The 14,482-nt window shown below is 43.5% G+C and overlaps 1 protein-coding gene across 5 annotated transcripts in view; it reads right to left on the bottom strand.

Moving 5' to 3' along the window:
• Positions 1-14,482, bottom strand: part of nod2 (nucleotide-binding oligomerization domain containing 2) — a 79,899-nt gene that overhangs the window by 39,255 nt on the left and 26,162 nt on the right. For all 5 annotated transcript variants that reach the window (XR_006314121.2, XM_043706964.2, XM_087995897.1 and 2 more), the window contains exons 2-3: positions 11,609-12,142; positions 9,812-9,914 (exon numbers count right to left, since the gene is read on the bottom strand). Coding sequence is in view for 4 of the 5 variants with exons in the window: in XM_043706964.2 (XP_043562899.2) it covers positions 9,812-9,914; positions 11,609-12,097 (592 nt within the window). In the remaining variant the exon portion in view is untranslated. The remainder of the gene's footprint in view (positions 1-9,811; positions 9,915-11,608; positions 12,143-14,482) is intronic.

The following is a 14,482-nucleotide window of genomic DNA, read 5'->3' as shown; positions in this document are numbered from 1 at the left end:
CGATACAGTCTCCTTTACATTGGGGAGACTGGACGCCTCCTAGCAGAGCGCTTTAGGGAACATCTCTGGGACACCCGCACCAATCAACCCCACCGCCCTGTGGCCCAACATTTCAACTCCCCCTCCCACTCTGCCGAGGACATGCAGATCCTGGGCCCCCTCCACTGCCGTTCCCTCACCACCTGATGCCTGGAGGAAGAACGCCTCATCTTCCGCCTTGGAACACTTCAACCCCATGGCATCAATGTGGATTCACCAGCTTCCTCACTTCCCCTTCCCCCACTTCACCCAGTTCCAGCCTTCAAGCTCAGCACCGCTCTCATGACCTGTCCTATTTTCCTTTCCACCTGTCCACTCCACCCTCCTCTCTGACCTATCACCCTCAGCCCCACCCCCATTCACCTAGTGTACTCTTTGCTACTTTCCCCCATCCTCCTCTCTGACCTATCATCTCCATTCCCACCCCCATTCACCTATTGTACTCTATGCTACTTTCTCCCCACCCCCATTCCCCTCTCATTTATATCTCCACTCTGCAGGCACCCTGCCTCTATCCCTGATGAAGGGCTTTTGCCCGAAACGTCAATTTTCCTGCTCCTCGGATGCTGCCTGACCTGCTGTGCTTTTTCAGCACCACTCTAATCTAGACTCTGGTTTCCAGCATCTGCAGACCTTGTTTTTACCTGCCCCCACAACACTTTGAAGCAAGTCTCTTTTTTTCCTCAAATGACCCTTCTTTTGCAAATCACTTAAAATCCATGCCCTCTTGTTCCTGTTCCTGTTCCTGTTCCTTTTACAAATGGTACCAGTTTCTCCCTCTCTACTCTATCCTGCCCACTCATGATTTTGAAAAACACTATCAAATCTGCTCTTAGCTGTTTCTCTCCAAGGACAACAGTCCCAACTTCTTCAGTTTATCCTATAACTGAAGTTTTTCATCCCTGAAAACATTCTTGTAAATCACTCTCACACTCTTTCACCTTTCCTATGAGGTGGCACCCAGAAATGTACATAACGCTCCAGGTGAAGTCTCACAAGTGTCTTATAACTTAACCAGAAACAGGGGGTAGGATTGATGCACGCTTATGAGGAATTAAGAACAATGTAATACACCTTGGAGGTATCTAATAGACATCTGAGGGACATCAGCTATGAGGGAGATGTGTGGCAGAATCGGGTACCAAGTGTAGCAAGGCCTATCTTGGTGTTGCAATTATGAGCTGAAAATGTGTTGCTGGAAAAGCGCAGCAGGTCAGGCAGCATCCAAGGAACAGGAGAATCGACGTTTCGGGCACAAGCCCTTCTTCAGGAATGAGGAAAGTGTGTCCAGCAGGCTAAGATAAAAGGTAGGGAGGAGGGACTTGGGGGAGGGGCGTTGGAAATGCGATAGGTGGAGGGAGGTCAAGGTGAGGGTGATAGGCCAGAGTGGGGTGGGGACGGAGAGGTCAGGAAGAAGATTGCAGGTTAGGAAGGCGGTGCTGAGTTCGAGGGATTTGACTGAGAGAATGTGGGGGGAGGGGAAATGAGGAAACTGGAGAGATCTGAGTTCATCCCTTGTGGTTGGAGGGTTCCCAGGCAGAAGATGAGGCGTTCTTCCTCCAACCGTCTGGCGATGGAGGATTCCAAGGACCTGCATGTCCTTGGTGGAGTGGGAGGGGGAGTTAAAGTGTTGGGCTACGGGGTGGTTGGGTTGGTTGGTCCGGGTGTCCCAGAGGTGTTCTCTGAAACGTTCGCAAGTAGGCGGCCTGCCTCCCCAATATAGAGGAGGCCACATCGGGTGCAGCGTATGCAATAGATGATGTGAGTGGAGGTGCAGGTGAATTTGTGGCGGATATGGAAGTGTCCCTTGGGGCCTTGGAGGGAAGTAAGGGGGGAGGTGTGGGCGCAAGTTTTGCATTTCTTGCGGTTGCAGGGGGAGGTGCCGGGAGTGGAGGTTGGGTTGGTGGGGGGTGTGGACTTGACGAGGGAGTCATGGAGGGAGTGGTCTTTTCGGAACGCTGATAGGGGAGGGGAGGGAAATATATCCCTGGAGGTGGGGTCCGTTTGGAGGTGGCGGAAATGACGGCGGATGATACGTTGTACATGGAGGTTGGTGGGGTGGTAGGTGAGGACCAGTGGGGTTCTGTCCTGGTGGCGGTTGGAGGGGCGGGGCTCAAGGGCGGAGGAGCGGGAAGTGGAAGAGATGTGGTGGTGGGCATCGTCGACTAAGTCTGGCGGGAAATTGCGGTCCTTGAAGAAGGAGGCCATCTGGGTTGTACGGTTTTGGAACTGGTCCTCCTGGGAGCAGATGTGGCGGAGACGAAGGAATTGGGAATATGGGATGGCGTTTTTACAGGGGGCAGGGTGGAAGGAGGCGTAGTCTAGGTAGCTGTGGGAGTTAGTCGGTTTATAGTAAATATCCATGTCGATTCGGTCACCTGAGATAGAAATGGAAAGGTCTAGGAAGGGGAGGGAGGAGTCTGAGATGGTCCAGGTGAATTTGAGGTCGGGGTGGAAGGTGTTGGTAAAGTGAATGAACTGTTCAACCTCCTCGTTGTTGCAATTATGCCACCTTTTATGCTTATCACAAGTGGTCTGGTAAGATTCTTGCTAGGCAGTGACAAGTTGCCAATGGACAGTCATTATTACTAGTTAACAGCCCAACTCATCTCATCAATATTCAATGTCTCATATTAGCAAGCCTACCTTGAGCTGGAAGTCCAGAAAGCTCAACCAGGAAACTAGAGAGGGCATCATGCAGATTAAGCTCACCGCTTGCTCCAAATTACTTAAATGTTGGAAACCAGGCACAAACATCTGAGGATATGATCCTTGGATAACAGCCACACACACACCCCATATCCACAGATACCGGCATCAACATGTACTGGCCTCTAAGAGTCCCCATGCACATCCCTGATCCAGTTAGAGGGTGTTTCTGCATTTCAATACTGTATGCTGGGCTCCACTGGCACTCTGATTGTAATGCTGCAGCAAGGATATGGTGTGCTCAGAGACACACACCCAGCTGAGGGACTGGACTAGGCTGCATCTTTAGGATTTTCACATACTTTCTTAACACTACCTCACTCCTGAGTCTATCTGGATGCTCACAATATTCCTGAGTATGTACAGAGGTAGCCCAACCCTTCATCTTTACCTGGCCTGCCACCCTCCAGTCACAAAGTTGAAGTTGATGATACTCATGCACTCATCCAGATACCCTGTCTTGACACAAGTGTCACGTTGGGGTCACCCTGCCAAACCTCCAGAGCTAACAGCATCTGCGTCAGTGCAGACTCCCTCCTCCAAACTGCACGACAAGATGTGCACATAGGTGTAGAAAGCGGGAGAGAAATAAGAAAACATTGTGAGGCACTTTGTTGACATAGTCATACAGCACAGAAACGGTCCCTTCAGTCCAATTATTCAATTGTTGTAAACCAACGTTGTTGACATTAACTTTCATACATCTGCTTTTGAGGCTCTTTCTCTAGTTGCTCAACACAATTGTCAGACCATCAGCCACAGTTCATGACCAAACAAGAGACTTCATGGAGAGGTTTGTGGTGAGAGCTGACCACATAAGCTATAAGCAGGGAACAATACACAGATGTGGATTTGAGTGCTTCTGGAACTTTTAGTTATCCTGGAAGACGATACCTAATGTTTCGACCCTCTGTGTATAAATGTGCAGCTGCCAAACAGTTGTTCTGCAATAGCTCTGCAAGGAGGTGCATCTACTGGGAGGCCAATACTGTAGAATGAGCAGGGAGTATGCAGCCTACAGGCACTTGTGCTAGACCCTTCAGTAGCTGGTGACCTGTGTTGTTCCCCATTAAAAGTCTTAAGAACATTATGTGCTGCAGAACCTTGCCTCATATGTTGAGTCACTCACCCTGCCCACTCTGAGAGTGGTTGTAGTCATTTTCTTTTTTTTTGTACATAAGAAAATGTATTATTTCCAGCATAATGGAAGGTGACCGCGTGTGCTCTTCTGCCAAAGGCTTCTAGCCTTTGCCTGCACATACAGCTTTAGAGATCATCATGCAAAATTAAAGCACACGGCATTGCGGGCAATGTGCTGACATGAAAAGAAAACTGGTTGGCAAACAGGAACCAAAGCATAGGAGTAAACAGATCTTTTTTTGAGTGGCAGTCAATGACTAAAGGGGTAATGCAGGGATCAGAGTTTGGACTCCAGCTATTCACAATATGCGTTCATTATTTACATGAAGGATCTAAATATAATATCTCCAAGTTCGCAGACAACACTAGGTGGGAGGTGAACTGTCAGGAGGATACAGAGATGCTGCAGTGTAATTTCAACAAGCTGAGCGAATGAGCAAATGTGTGGAAGACGAACTATAATGTGGATAAGTGTGAAGTCATCCATTTTGGTAATGAAAGCAGGAAGGCAGATTATTGTAAGTGGTGGTGGATTGAGAAAGAGGGAGGGGAAACATGATGTGGGTGTCATTGTAAACCAGTTGCTGAAAATAAGCATGCAAGTGGTGAAGAAGTTAAAATGGTATGTTGGCCTTCATAGTGACAGCGTTCAAGTACAGCAGAAGGGATATCTCGCTGCTATTGTACAAGGCCTTGGTGAGACCACTCCTGGGGTACTGTGTGCAGTTTTGTTTGAATGGATATTCTGGCCATGGAGGGAGTGCACCAAAGTTTACCAGACTCATTATTGGGATGGCAGGACTGACATATAAAGAGAGACTGGATCAGTTGGGAGTACATTCACGAGAGTTTAGAAGAATGAAAAGGGATCTCACAGATTTCTAAAATTCTATAAATTATTTCATGACTGTATAGGGTGAATGCAGGAAGGATGTTCCAGATTGCCTGGGGAGTTCAGCCCAGGTTCAAAGTCTAAAGATATAGGTTAGGCAATTTAGGACTGAGATGAGGAGAAATTTTTTCATAGAAACATAGAAATTAGGAAAATGAGTAAGCCATTCTACCCCTCAAACCTGTTCTGCCATTCAATATGATCAAGTTCAATACCCTAATCCCTCCCTCCACCCACATCCCTTGATCCCTTTAGCCACAAAAGCTATATCTACTCCCATCTTAAAAACAAAATGTTTTCACCTCAAAATGTTTAGCTTCCTCTCGTAATGGATTCCATAGGCTCGCCACTCTCTGGGTGAAGAAATTTCTCCTTATCTCACTCCTAAAAGGTTTACTCCTTAAATCTTAAACTCTGACCACTGCTTCTGGGCTACCCCACCATCAGGACATCTTCCTGCATCTAATCCATTTAGTCCTGTTAGAATTGGATAGGTTTCTATGAGATCACCACTCATTCTTCTAAACTCCTAACTGACTCAATTTCTCCTCATATGTCAGTCCTACCATTCTAGGAATCAATTTGGTAAATGTTCATTACACCTCCTCTGTAGCAAGAAAACCTTCCTCAGATATGGAGATCAAAACTGTACACAATATTCCAGGTGTAATCTCAACAATGCCCTGTATAAATGTAGCAAGACATTCTTGTTCCTGGGCTCAATTCCGCTTGTTATGAAGGCCAGCAAGCAGTTTGCCTTCTTTACTGCCTGCTGCACCTACACATTTACTTTCAGCAACTGCTGCACAAAGACACCCAGGTTTTGTTGAATATTCCTCTCTCACAATTTACAGCCATTCAAGTAATAATATGCTTTCCTATTTGTGCTACCCAGATGGATAACCTCACATTTACTCACATTAGGCTGCATCTGCTATGCACTTGCCCACTCACTCAGACTATCCAATTCACACTGCAACATTGCTGCACTCTCGCTCACCTGTCCACCCAGATTTCTGCAAACTTTGAGATATTACATTTAGTTCCCTCATCTAAACAATGAACATATATTGTGAATAGCGGGGTACTAGCATTGATCCCTGAGGTACCCCATTATTCAATGCCTGCCATTCAGAAAAAGACCCATTTATTCCTACAATTTGTTTTCTGTCTGCTATCCATCTCAACATATTATGCCAGATCCCAGGTACTTTAAATTAACCTGTGGAATTATCTACCACAGAAAGTAGTTGAAGCACTGAATAATTTCAACAGGGAGTTAAATATCGTTCTTAGGGCTAAAGGAAACAAAGGATGTGGGGAGGAAGTATGATCAAGATATTAAGTTGTATGGTCAGCCATGAACATGCTGAATGATGAGCACTTTCAAAGGGCCAAACATCCTACTCTTGCTCCTACTTTCTATGTTTCTATGTGAGCCCACAAACATCCACATCCCCTTCCCAGTGGCTCATCCTGTCAATCCCACAGGTTTCATACTTCCACAAGTCGCCACCCAACTTGACTACATTCACCTACACCCACCCACCCTTCCCACTCTGCCATCTGGAGGTGACCATGTTAGTGTGGTGACTAACATCCCCCACAATTTGAAGTCAGGCTTCTACTGACTGTTGGACGAAAGTGAGAACTGCAGATGCTGGAGATTAGAGTCAAGAATGTAGTGTTGGAAAAGTGCATCAGGTGAGGCAGCATCCGAGGAGCAGGAAAATTGATGTTTCGGGCAAAAGCCCTTCATCAGGAAAGCTCCCCATTCCTGATGAAGAGTTTTTGCCCGAAAAGTCGATTTTCCTTCGACTGACTGTTGTTGACCCCTCCTTCCTCTTTGCACCCTTCACAGCCATGCTTTACAGCATCATCCCTTTGAAATCCTTTAGCAGCCAACTTGATGGCCGTTGGACAAGATGGTAAAGCAGGGCTCAAGTCTCAGATGTGAGCTCACACGCACACACCTTCTTATCATATTTAGCTCTGACAGAATGGGATGATACTGATATGTGTAGAAATTAGGACAGGCTCATAGCTAAGCACAGTAACAATGTGGCATCTCTCAAACTGCTGGTCATAGAGTCTTAGACACATACAGCACAGAAACAGGACCTTCAGCCCAACTCATCCATGTGGACCACACTTCCTAAACTGAACTAGTCCCATTTGCCTGCATTTGGCACATATACCTCTAAACCTTTCCTACCCACGTACCTGCCCAAATTTCTTTTAACTGTTATAATTGTTATATCTGCCTGTACCACTTCCTCTGGCCGTTCACTGTGTGAAAAAGTTGCCACTCAAGTCCCTTTTAAATCTTTCCCCTCTCACTTTAAACCCACGCCCTTTTTGTTTGGATTTCCCTATCCTGGGGAAAAGATCTTGAAATTCATCTTATCTATGCCCCTCATGATTTTATATGGGTGGAATGGTGTATCAGGGTTAGCATTGCTACTTATAGTGCCAGGGATCCGGGTGCAATTCCAGCCTGGGATGACTATCAGTTTAGAATGTGCATGTTCTCCCCGCGTCTGCGTGGGTTTCCGTTGGGTGCTCTGGTTTCCTCCCAAAGTCGAAAGATGTGCAGGTAAGGTCTCTTGGCCACACTAAATTATCCATAGTAATCAGGATGTGCAGGCCAGGCGGATTAGCCATAGTAAGATGCAGTATTACAGGGATAGGGCAAGGAGCTTGGTCTAGGTGAGATGCTCTTTGAAGGATCAGTGCAAACATGATGAACTAAATGCCTTCTTACCACACTGTGGTGTTCTGTGATTCTATAAGGTCATCCCTCAGTCTCCTATGGTCCAGGGAAAAAAGTCCCAGCCTATCCAACTCTGCTTATAACTCAAACCTTCCAGTCATGGCAACATCCTTGTAAATATTTTCTGCACGCTTTCCAGTTTAATAACATCCTTCCAATAGCAGGGCAACCAGAATTGTAAATTGTACTCCAAATATGGCTTCACCAATATCTTGTACAGCTGTAACATGACATCCAAATGGCTCTACTCAATTCTCTGACCAATGAAGGCAAGCGTATCAAAGTCCTTTTTCACCACTGTGTACCTGTGTCACCACTTTTAAAGAACAGGTGCCTGAACCGCTAGATCTCTCTGTTCCACAACACTCCCCAAGGCCCTACAACTAACTATGTAAGTCCTTCCCTGGTTTGTCTTACTAAAATGCAACACGTCACATTCATCTGAATTAAACTGGCCCAGCAGATCAAAATCCTGTTGTACTTCAAGATAACATTCTCCACTGTCCATTATGCCACCAGTTTTGGTGTCGTCCACAAACTTAGTAACCATGCCTTTCATATTTGAGAGTGTAGTGCCGGAAAAGCACAGCAAGTCAGGCAGCATCGGAGTAGCAGGAGAATTGACATTTTGGGCATAAGCCCTTCATCATTCCTGAATAAGCCATTCCTGATGAAGGGCTTATGCCCGAAATGTCAATTCTCCTGCTCCTCGAATGCTGCCTGACCTGCTGTGCTTTTCCAGCACTACACTCTCAACTCTGATCTCCAGCACCTGCAGTCCTCACTTTCTCCTCTGCCTTTCATATTCTCATCCAGATCATTCATGTAAATGTCAATGCTAGTGTTTAACATCACAAAAAAATGCCTAAAAATAGTTTTATTTACAGTAATTAAATTGGAGAGCTTGATGTTAATTCCAAGTGTTTCATAAATACATGTTGAAACAAATTATGTTATTGAGCCATACAAGAAAATATAGGACTGGATTTCCATCCTTGAGGTGGTAGCAGAAATTAGAAAACTTCCTGGATTGTTGCACCTACCTCAGGAGAAAATACCTGCAAAGGTACCATTTCTGTTTGGGGTGGGGGGAATTGGTGCCAACAGGGGTATGATCCACTGTTCCCAGAATGAGATCTTGAAGGAGCCAAGGTAGCTGCTAAGTGTGGAGTTTGATCTAGACATTGTAAAAGCAATCTCCAAAGATTGTACTCCATCCCTCAATTCTCATATCTATGTGACTACATCCCCTTTCTACAAACAGCCTGTATACCCTCCATGACCAATGCCCTTCCATCCAGCCCTATATCCTCCCATGTCCTCCATCTTAACCTGTCATACATGCATGCCTATCCATCCATTACATATTCTATGCAGAACCCTACAGTATGAACATCACGTGGGAAAATCCTTTAAAAATGCTTTGAAAATCACCAAAGTCCTATAAAAGTATCAATCAACCTGAACTGTAAAGGGCCAGTGGTCGAAACTATAAGCACGATGCATCTCTTTATCATGTCTAAATAAACACTGAGCAATTGAAAAACAGATGCTGTGAATCAAGCAATGTTTTCCCTTGGGTGTAGCTAATCCAAAAGACTAATGGATGTCTGGGCTCTTAGGTATGCATTTTTGGCTGAGAGCCCAAATATTGGGTGTTGAAAATTGAATGTGCTAGGAAACCTGAACTTGGGCCCTGGGTGGTATTGTTAAAGGCCCATGGAGTTGTGGAAATTCCATGGAAATCAAACTTTTAGTTAAATAGATAGATTCTAAGGAATGTTGTAAAGTAAGAGTGTCACGTGGGGATGCTAACAAGCGTTAGAAGAACATTTCATAAGCAAACAGAGATTACGAGAGAAACTCACCAGAGATGTCAACATCTCTGAAGAGAAAAACAGAGTTAACATTTCAAGTCTGATATGACTCTTCTCTCGAAGTTCTGGTGGTAAGAGCAGTCCACCAAGTCGCACACCAGTGGAAAAGCACAATGTAAGAAATGGCTGCTGAGAAGTCAAGAAGGATGAGGGGGGAGAGTTTGCCTTTGACACAGTCATATATTAAAAGACCATTAGCAGAGATACACCAATTAGCAGAGCTATGCATGCAATTGAAGTACACGTTCTCACAATTTTACATTTTCTTATTTGAAGGCAGTGAGGTTTAATGCTATTTAACAGAAATCTTTCCTAGACAGTGTTGAGAAAGCAGCAGTGATGGAAAACTATCAATTTTAAGAAGCTGGAGATATTCCTTACCGAGGATGGGTTTGATAGGTCCAGGTTCAGATTCAATGTAGTCTAACAGGACCTGAGCTGTATCTTCCCCTTTAGCTTTAGTGAGATCCAGCAGCTTTCGAGCCTAACATTGAAAATTTAAACATAGTAAAAAGAGTAATGTGTGAGCTAATGGGAAGTAAAAGGATTAATGTGTGAGCTAATAGGAACTGTGCAGTACATAGACTTTGGATGTCCATTGCCAAATCAATGGCAGAATAAGATTTTTAATGTAAATAAATGATCATTTACATTCAGATAGAACGTGATACAGAAGAATAACTAAATGTTTCATAAGAAGCTGCTTTTCAATCATGTTCACCAGTTAAAATTGTACTTAAAAATGTGAAAAATGTAATATTTGTAAAAAGAAGCAACGGATTCTGCATGTTTTTTAAAACTTCACTCATGGGACAAGGGCATTGCTAGCTGAGCCAGTATTTATAGTATTTATAGAGTGTAATATGATAGATGCATGCCTAGAATAATCTAGAGATCAGTACATGGCTATAGACCAAGGGTAGAGGTTGCGAAGAAAACAAAAGGAATTTGTGGCAAACGTGTGGGCAAAAAGCAAGCTTACAAGGAAGCATTTGAACATTGTGAGGAACATAACAATTGTAGTTGCTCAACAGGAAATTGTCAATTGTAGTTACCAATAACAGAACAGAGTAAGGGATGAGGAAATGGATGAGGCATTTGAGAAGTGGAGATGCATACAGATAAATATAATTGGATGAGGTTTCTGAGGCAGTACTGGGTGATCTATGGGAGAGATTTGAGAGCAAGGAGATCAGTTCCATGGGCTAACTGAGAGGTGGGCAGGTTAGAGGTGCAAAGAGTATGTGGGAGACAACTTTGCCATTCCTTCACTTCTCGGCATAAATGGCCTCTTCAATATTTGTGCAATCACTCTTTGTCTAATTGTCTATTTACTTAAGTGCTTGTAAAGGTAGCTTCAATTTCATTTTAAGTTGACCACTTGCCTTTTTAGTAATAAATTAATGAATGATAGTTGTAGCACAAAAGGAACCTTTTCAGCTTGTTGGGCCCAACATATTCCACATTGGGAAAGTTAATGATCTTGCATTTTTTAAAAATATATTTCCTGAGATATATGGAGACAATGGACATAAGAGATGCCAGAAATTGTGAAGCACTATAAATAGACATTTCAGATATTTGGGACATGTAGATAACATTGACAGGCATAGGTCTAAATAAAAAAAGTTGAATGATTAGCAGTTACTGAATGAAACAGTTGAGTGCATGGACTGATCTAAGAATTAGCAGGCTTTTTAGTTTTGGATTTTTGGGGTGTATGGTGAAGGGAACAGAAATAAAGGGAAAGAAACCCTATGATGGAGGTCATCGATCTTGAGGATAGGGTCAAAGGTTTGAGAAGGTGTAAGCTCAACGGGTGGCAGAAAAGGGAACAGCAAACATATAATATCTATATAGAACTATATGATGCCCATTTTGTAAACACTGCACTATCATTAAGTTAATCAGCTCACATATAGCATAAACCAAGTACACATTAAGCAGCTACATGATATGAATGTTTTGCCAGCTGAGGGATAAATGAATTACAAGTGGGCAAGATGTAAAATCACATTTCATAACTTCACTTAAATTTTCCTCTATGATTCATTATTTCACACACACACACACACACACACACACACACACACACACACACACACACACACACACACACACACACACACACACACACACACACACACACACACACACACACACACAGTGTTTGGGTACCTGCTGGGAAGGTGTATATATTGGCAATTGAACCTCATCACATTCATATTTTGAAAAATGACCATAGCTGTGCAGAATTTCTAACACAGCTGCAATGTGTCCATGCAGTTTCCGCACAATGTTGGGTCTGTGCTGTTGAAGACTTTGAGAAGGTAATGTTGCCAGTGATGCTGAAGGTTCGGGAGACTTTTCTGGAGGCTTATAGCTGCCCAAAATTAAATCAGCCAGCTGCGAGGTGTGAATGGTATCTTCCAATGCCAGAAGAAAAAGTTCACAGGCTCTAGTCCCTTTCAGTGTAACAACATCAAGGAGATTACGACTGGAATGAGACAGAACCTCTGGTGATTTCACATGTTCATATTCTTCCCAACTCAGAAGGTCCCATGCTAGTAAATGATCAAGAATGCTCTCAAAGATTTCCACTGAACCTCTTCCAAGAATCATGATGAGTTTATGTCTTTGTGCCTTAAGCAGTTGATCAGCATTCATTCCACTGGGTGCCCTTTCAACAGGGTTATTTTAATACAGATAGACCTAGTAAAATAAAGAAACAGGTGGATAATAGATTATTACTTACTGCTTCTAAGTGAAATATTCAAAATAAATACTGCTATAGTATCAAAGGTTGAACAATCAAGATATAGAGTCAGTTTGGATGGAGATAAGAAATAGCAATAGATTGAAATCAATGGTTCAAGGAACTTACATACTGTCACAAAGCTACTCTTTTTTTTCTCTAAAAGCTGTTCCTTAGCTCAAGGAGACTCAGTCCTTGATTCTTTTCAGAGGGGTCATAAACCAGCCGGGCTCGGATCAAGGGTTCCTGATGAAGGGCTTTTGCCTGAAATGTCGATTTTCCTGCTCCTCGGATACTGCCCGACCTGCTGTGCTTTCCCAGCACCACTCTAATCTAGACTCTGATCTCCAGCATCTGCAGTCCTCACTTTTGCCCAGGCTCCAGTCAGTCTGGTTTGGTACAGAGATGACAAGGATTTTAAGAGGCCTTTTCTTTATATGTGAACAGACAAGACTTCAGACCAAAGTGGTCATGTTTTAAAAGTAACTTGTAGAAAGGGGGGGTGGTTAGCTCTCTAGCTGAGCTGAGCAGTTTAGTTTAGTCTTGAATTGGTTGGAAGTTCAACAGGGAGCTGTGTGGAAACTCTCTCTCTCTTTTTCTGCCCTTTTACTTCAACCTGTAAGCATGTGTTCCATTTATACTGGCTTTTAAAGGGAGTTTGCTTATTGGGACTGTTGTGTATATTCGAAACAGCATAATTAAATCTAGTTGGATAGGTTGAGTTCTGTTGGGGTTCTTTATTCTGTTCTTTGTGCTTGTGTAATTTTGTGAATAAAGTTTTGTCTGTTTTAAAATCTAGTAGTCAACCAAACTAACTTAATCTGGGTAATTTTCGCTGTACACTTACCAAAACAAATTGCAATGTTATGGTCTGAGTTGCCTGCTTAAGAACGTTTTGAGTGGTCTGGCTTAGTCCATAACAGACTTGGGGCTCTTTGCGGGATTTTAAACAGTGATTGGTAGGTGCTAGTGTCTTTACTTCGGATGTTGGTTCAGTTGGGTAGACAAAGCCTGGGATAGGAATGGCCCTTTCAGTCGCCAAAAGTTTTCTGGATGTGGATGCAGTGACTTTGGAAGTTTTGCAAAAAGTGAATAAGACCAAGTTGTAAGAATTAGCAGAGAAGCTGGAATTGGAACTGCCTGCTTCTGTGAGGAAAGGAGATATTACAGCAGTAGCTCAGCATTTCAACTTGCTGGAGAAACCATCAGAATCTATAGAAATGACACAAATTCAATTGCAAATGAAGCAGCTTGAGTTAGAGGTGAGAGATAAGGTTACCCAACTATGTGGTGTATATTGATGACCTGGTGATTTTTAGTCACTCGTAGAAGGAACATTGACAGCATTTATCGGACTTGTTCGATCAACTTCGGAAGGCACGCTTGGTGGTAAACCTAACTAAAAGTGAATTTGCCAAAGCCCAAGTCACCTTCCTGGGCCATGTTATTGGACATGAACAAATGGCCCCATGGGATCAAAAGCGAATGAAATCGGGGAATTTCTCACAACGTGGACGAAGAAAAGCCGTACTACTGTTCCTAGGATTGAGTGGATTTTACCGAAAGTTTGTGCCGAACTTTAGCAGTGTGGCTGCTTCACTCACTGAATTGTTAAAAAGGACAAGAAGTTTCAGTGGACAGCGGCCTGTCAAAAGCCATTTTGACAGCCTAAAAACTGTGTTAACCACTGCTCCAGTATTAGCCACACTGGATTACATGAAGCCTTTCAAGGTGGCTACCGATGCCAGTGATGTGGGTGTTAGTACAGTGCTCCTCCAGGAGGACAAAGTGATAGAAAGACCCATCAGGTATTTTTCCAGGAAGTTGAACGTTCAGCAACAGAAATATTCAACAGTGGAGAAAGAGACTTTAAGCTTGGTGTTGGCATTACAATATTTCAGTGTTTATATTACCAGCAATGCATCTCAGACAATCATACACACTGATCACAACCCATTGACATTTGTGGAAAAATTAAGGACAAAAATGCCAGACTGTTTAGATGGAGCTTGTTGTTGCAGCCAATCAATTTGACAATTGTGCAGGTGGCAGGTCACAAAAACATGCTTGCCGATGCATTATCGTGACTCAAATAAGAGAAGGAGGCGTTAGGTGATGGGTGTACCACGGCCTGAATGTGCATGTAGTTGTGCATATTTGCATGTTTATCGTTAGTGTAGTGAATATGTGTGTTTAGAAAGGTTTTGAAGGGTTAAAAATAACGCCATATTTTGATATTGATGGTTCTTTTTTATGGGGGTGGGGGGGGGGAGGGGGGGAGAGGTGACACAAAGCTA

This window comes from Chiloscyllium plagiosum, unplaced genomic scaffold (assembly GCF_037043375.1).
Source record: "Chiloscyllium plagiosum isolate Xiang-an unplaced genomic scaffold, Cpla_swu_hap1 HiC_scaffold_17, whole genome shotgun sequence".
NCBI classification, from domain to species: domain Eukaryota; kingdom Metazoa; phylum Chordata; class Chondrichthyes; order Orectolobiformes; family Hemiscylliidae; genus Chiloscyllium; species Chiloscyllium plagiosum.
The sequence above is the reverse complement of the archived record's forward strand: the minus strand, read 5'-3'. Positions and strand labels throughout refer to the sequence as shown.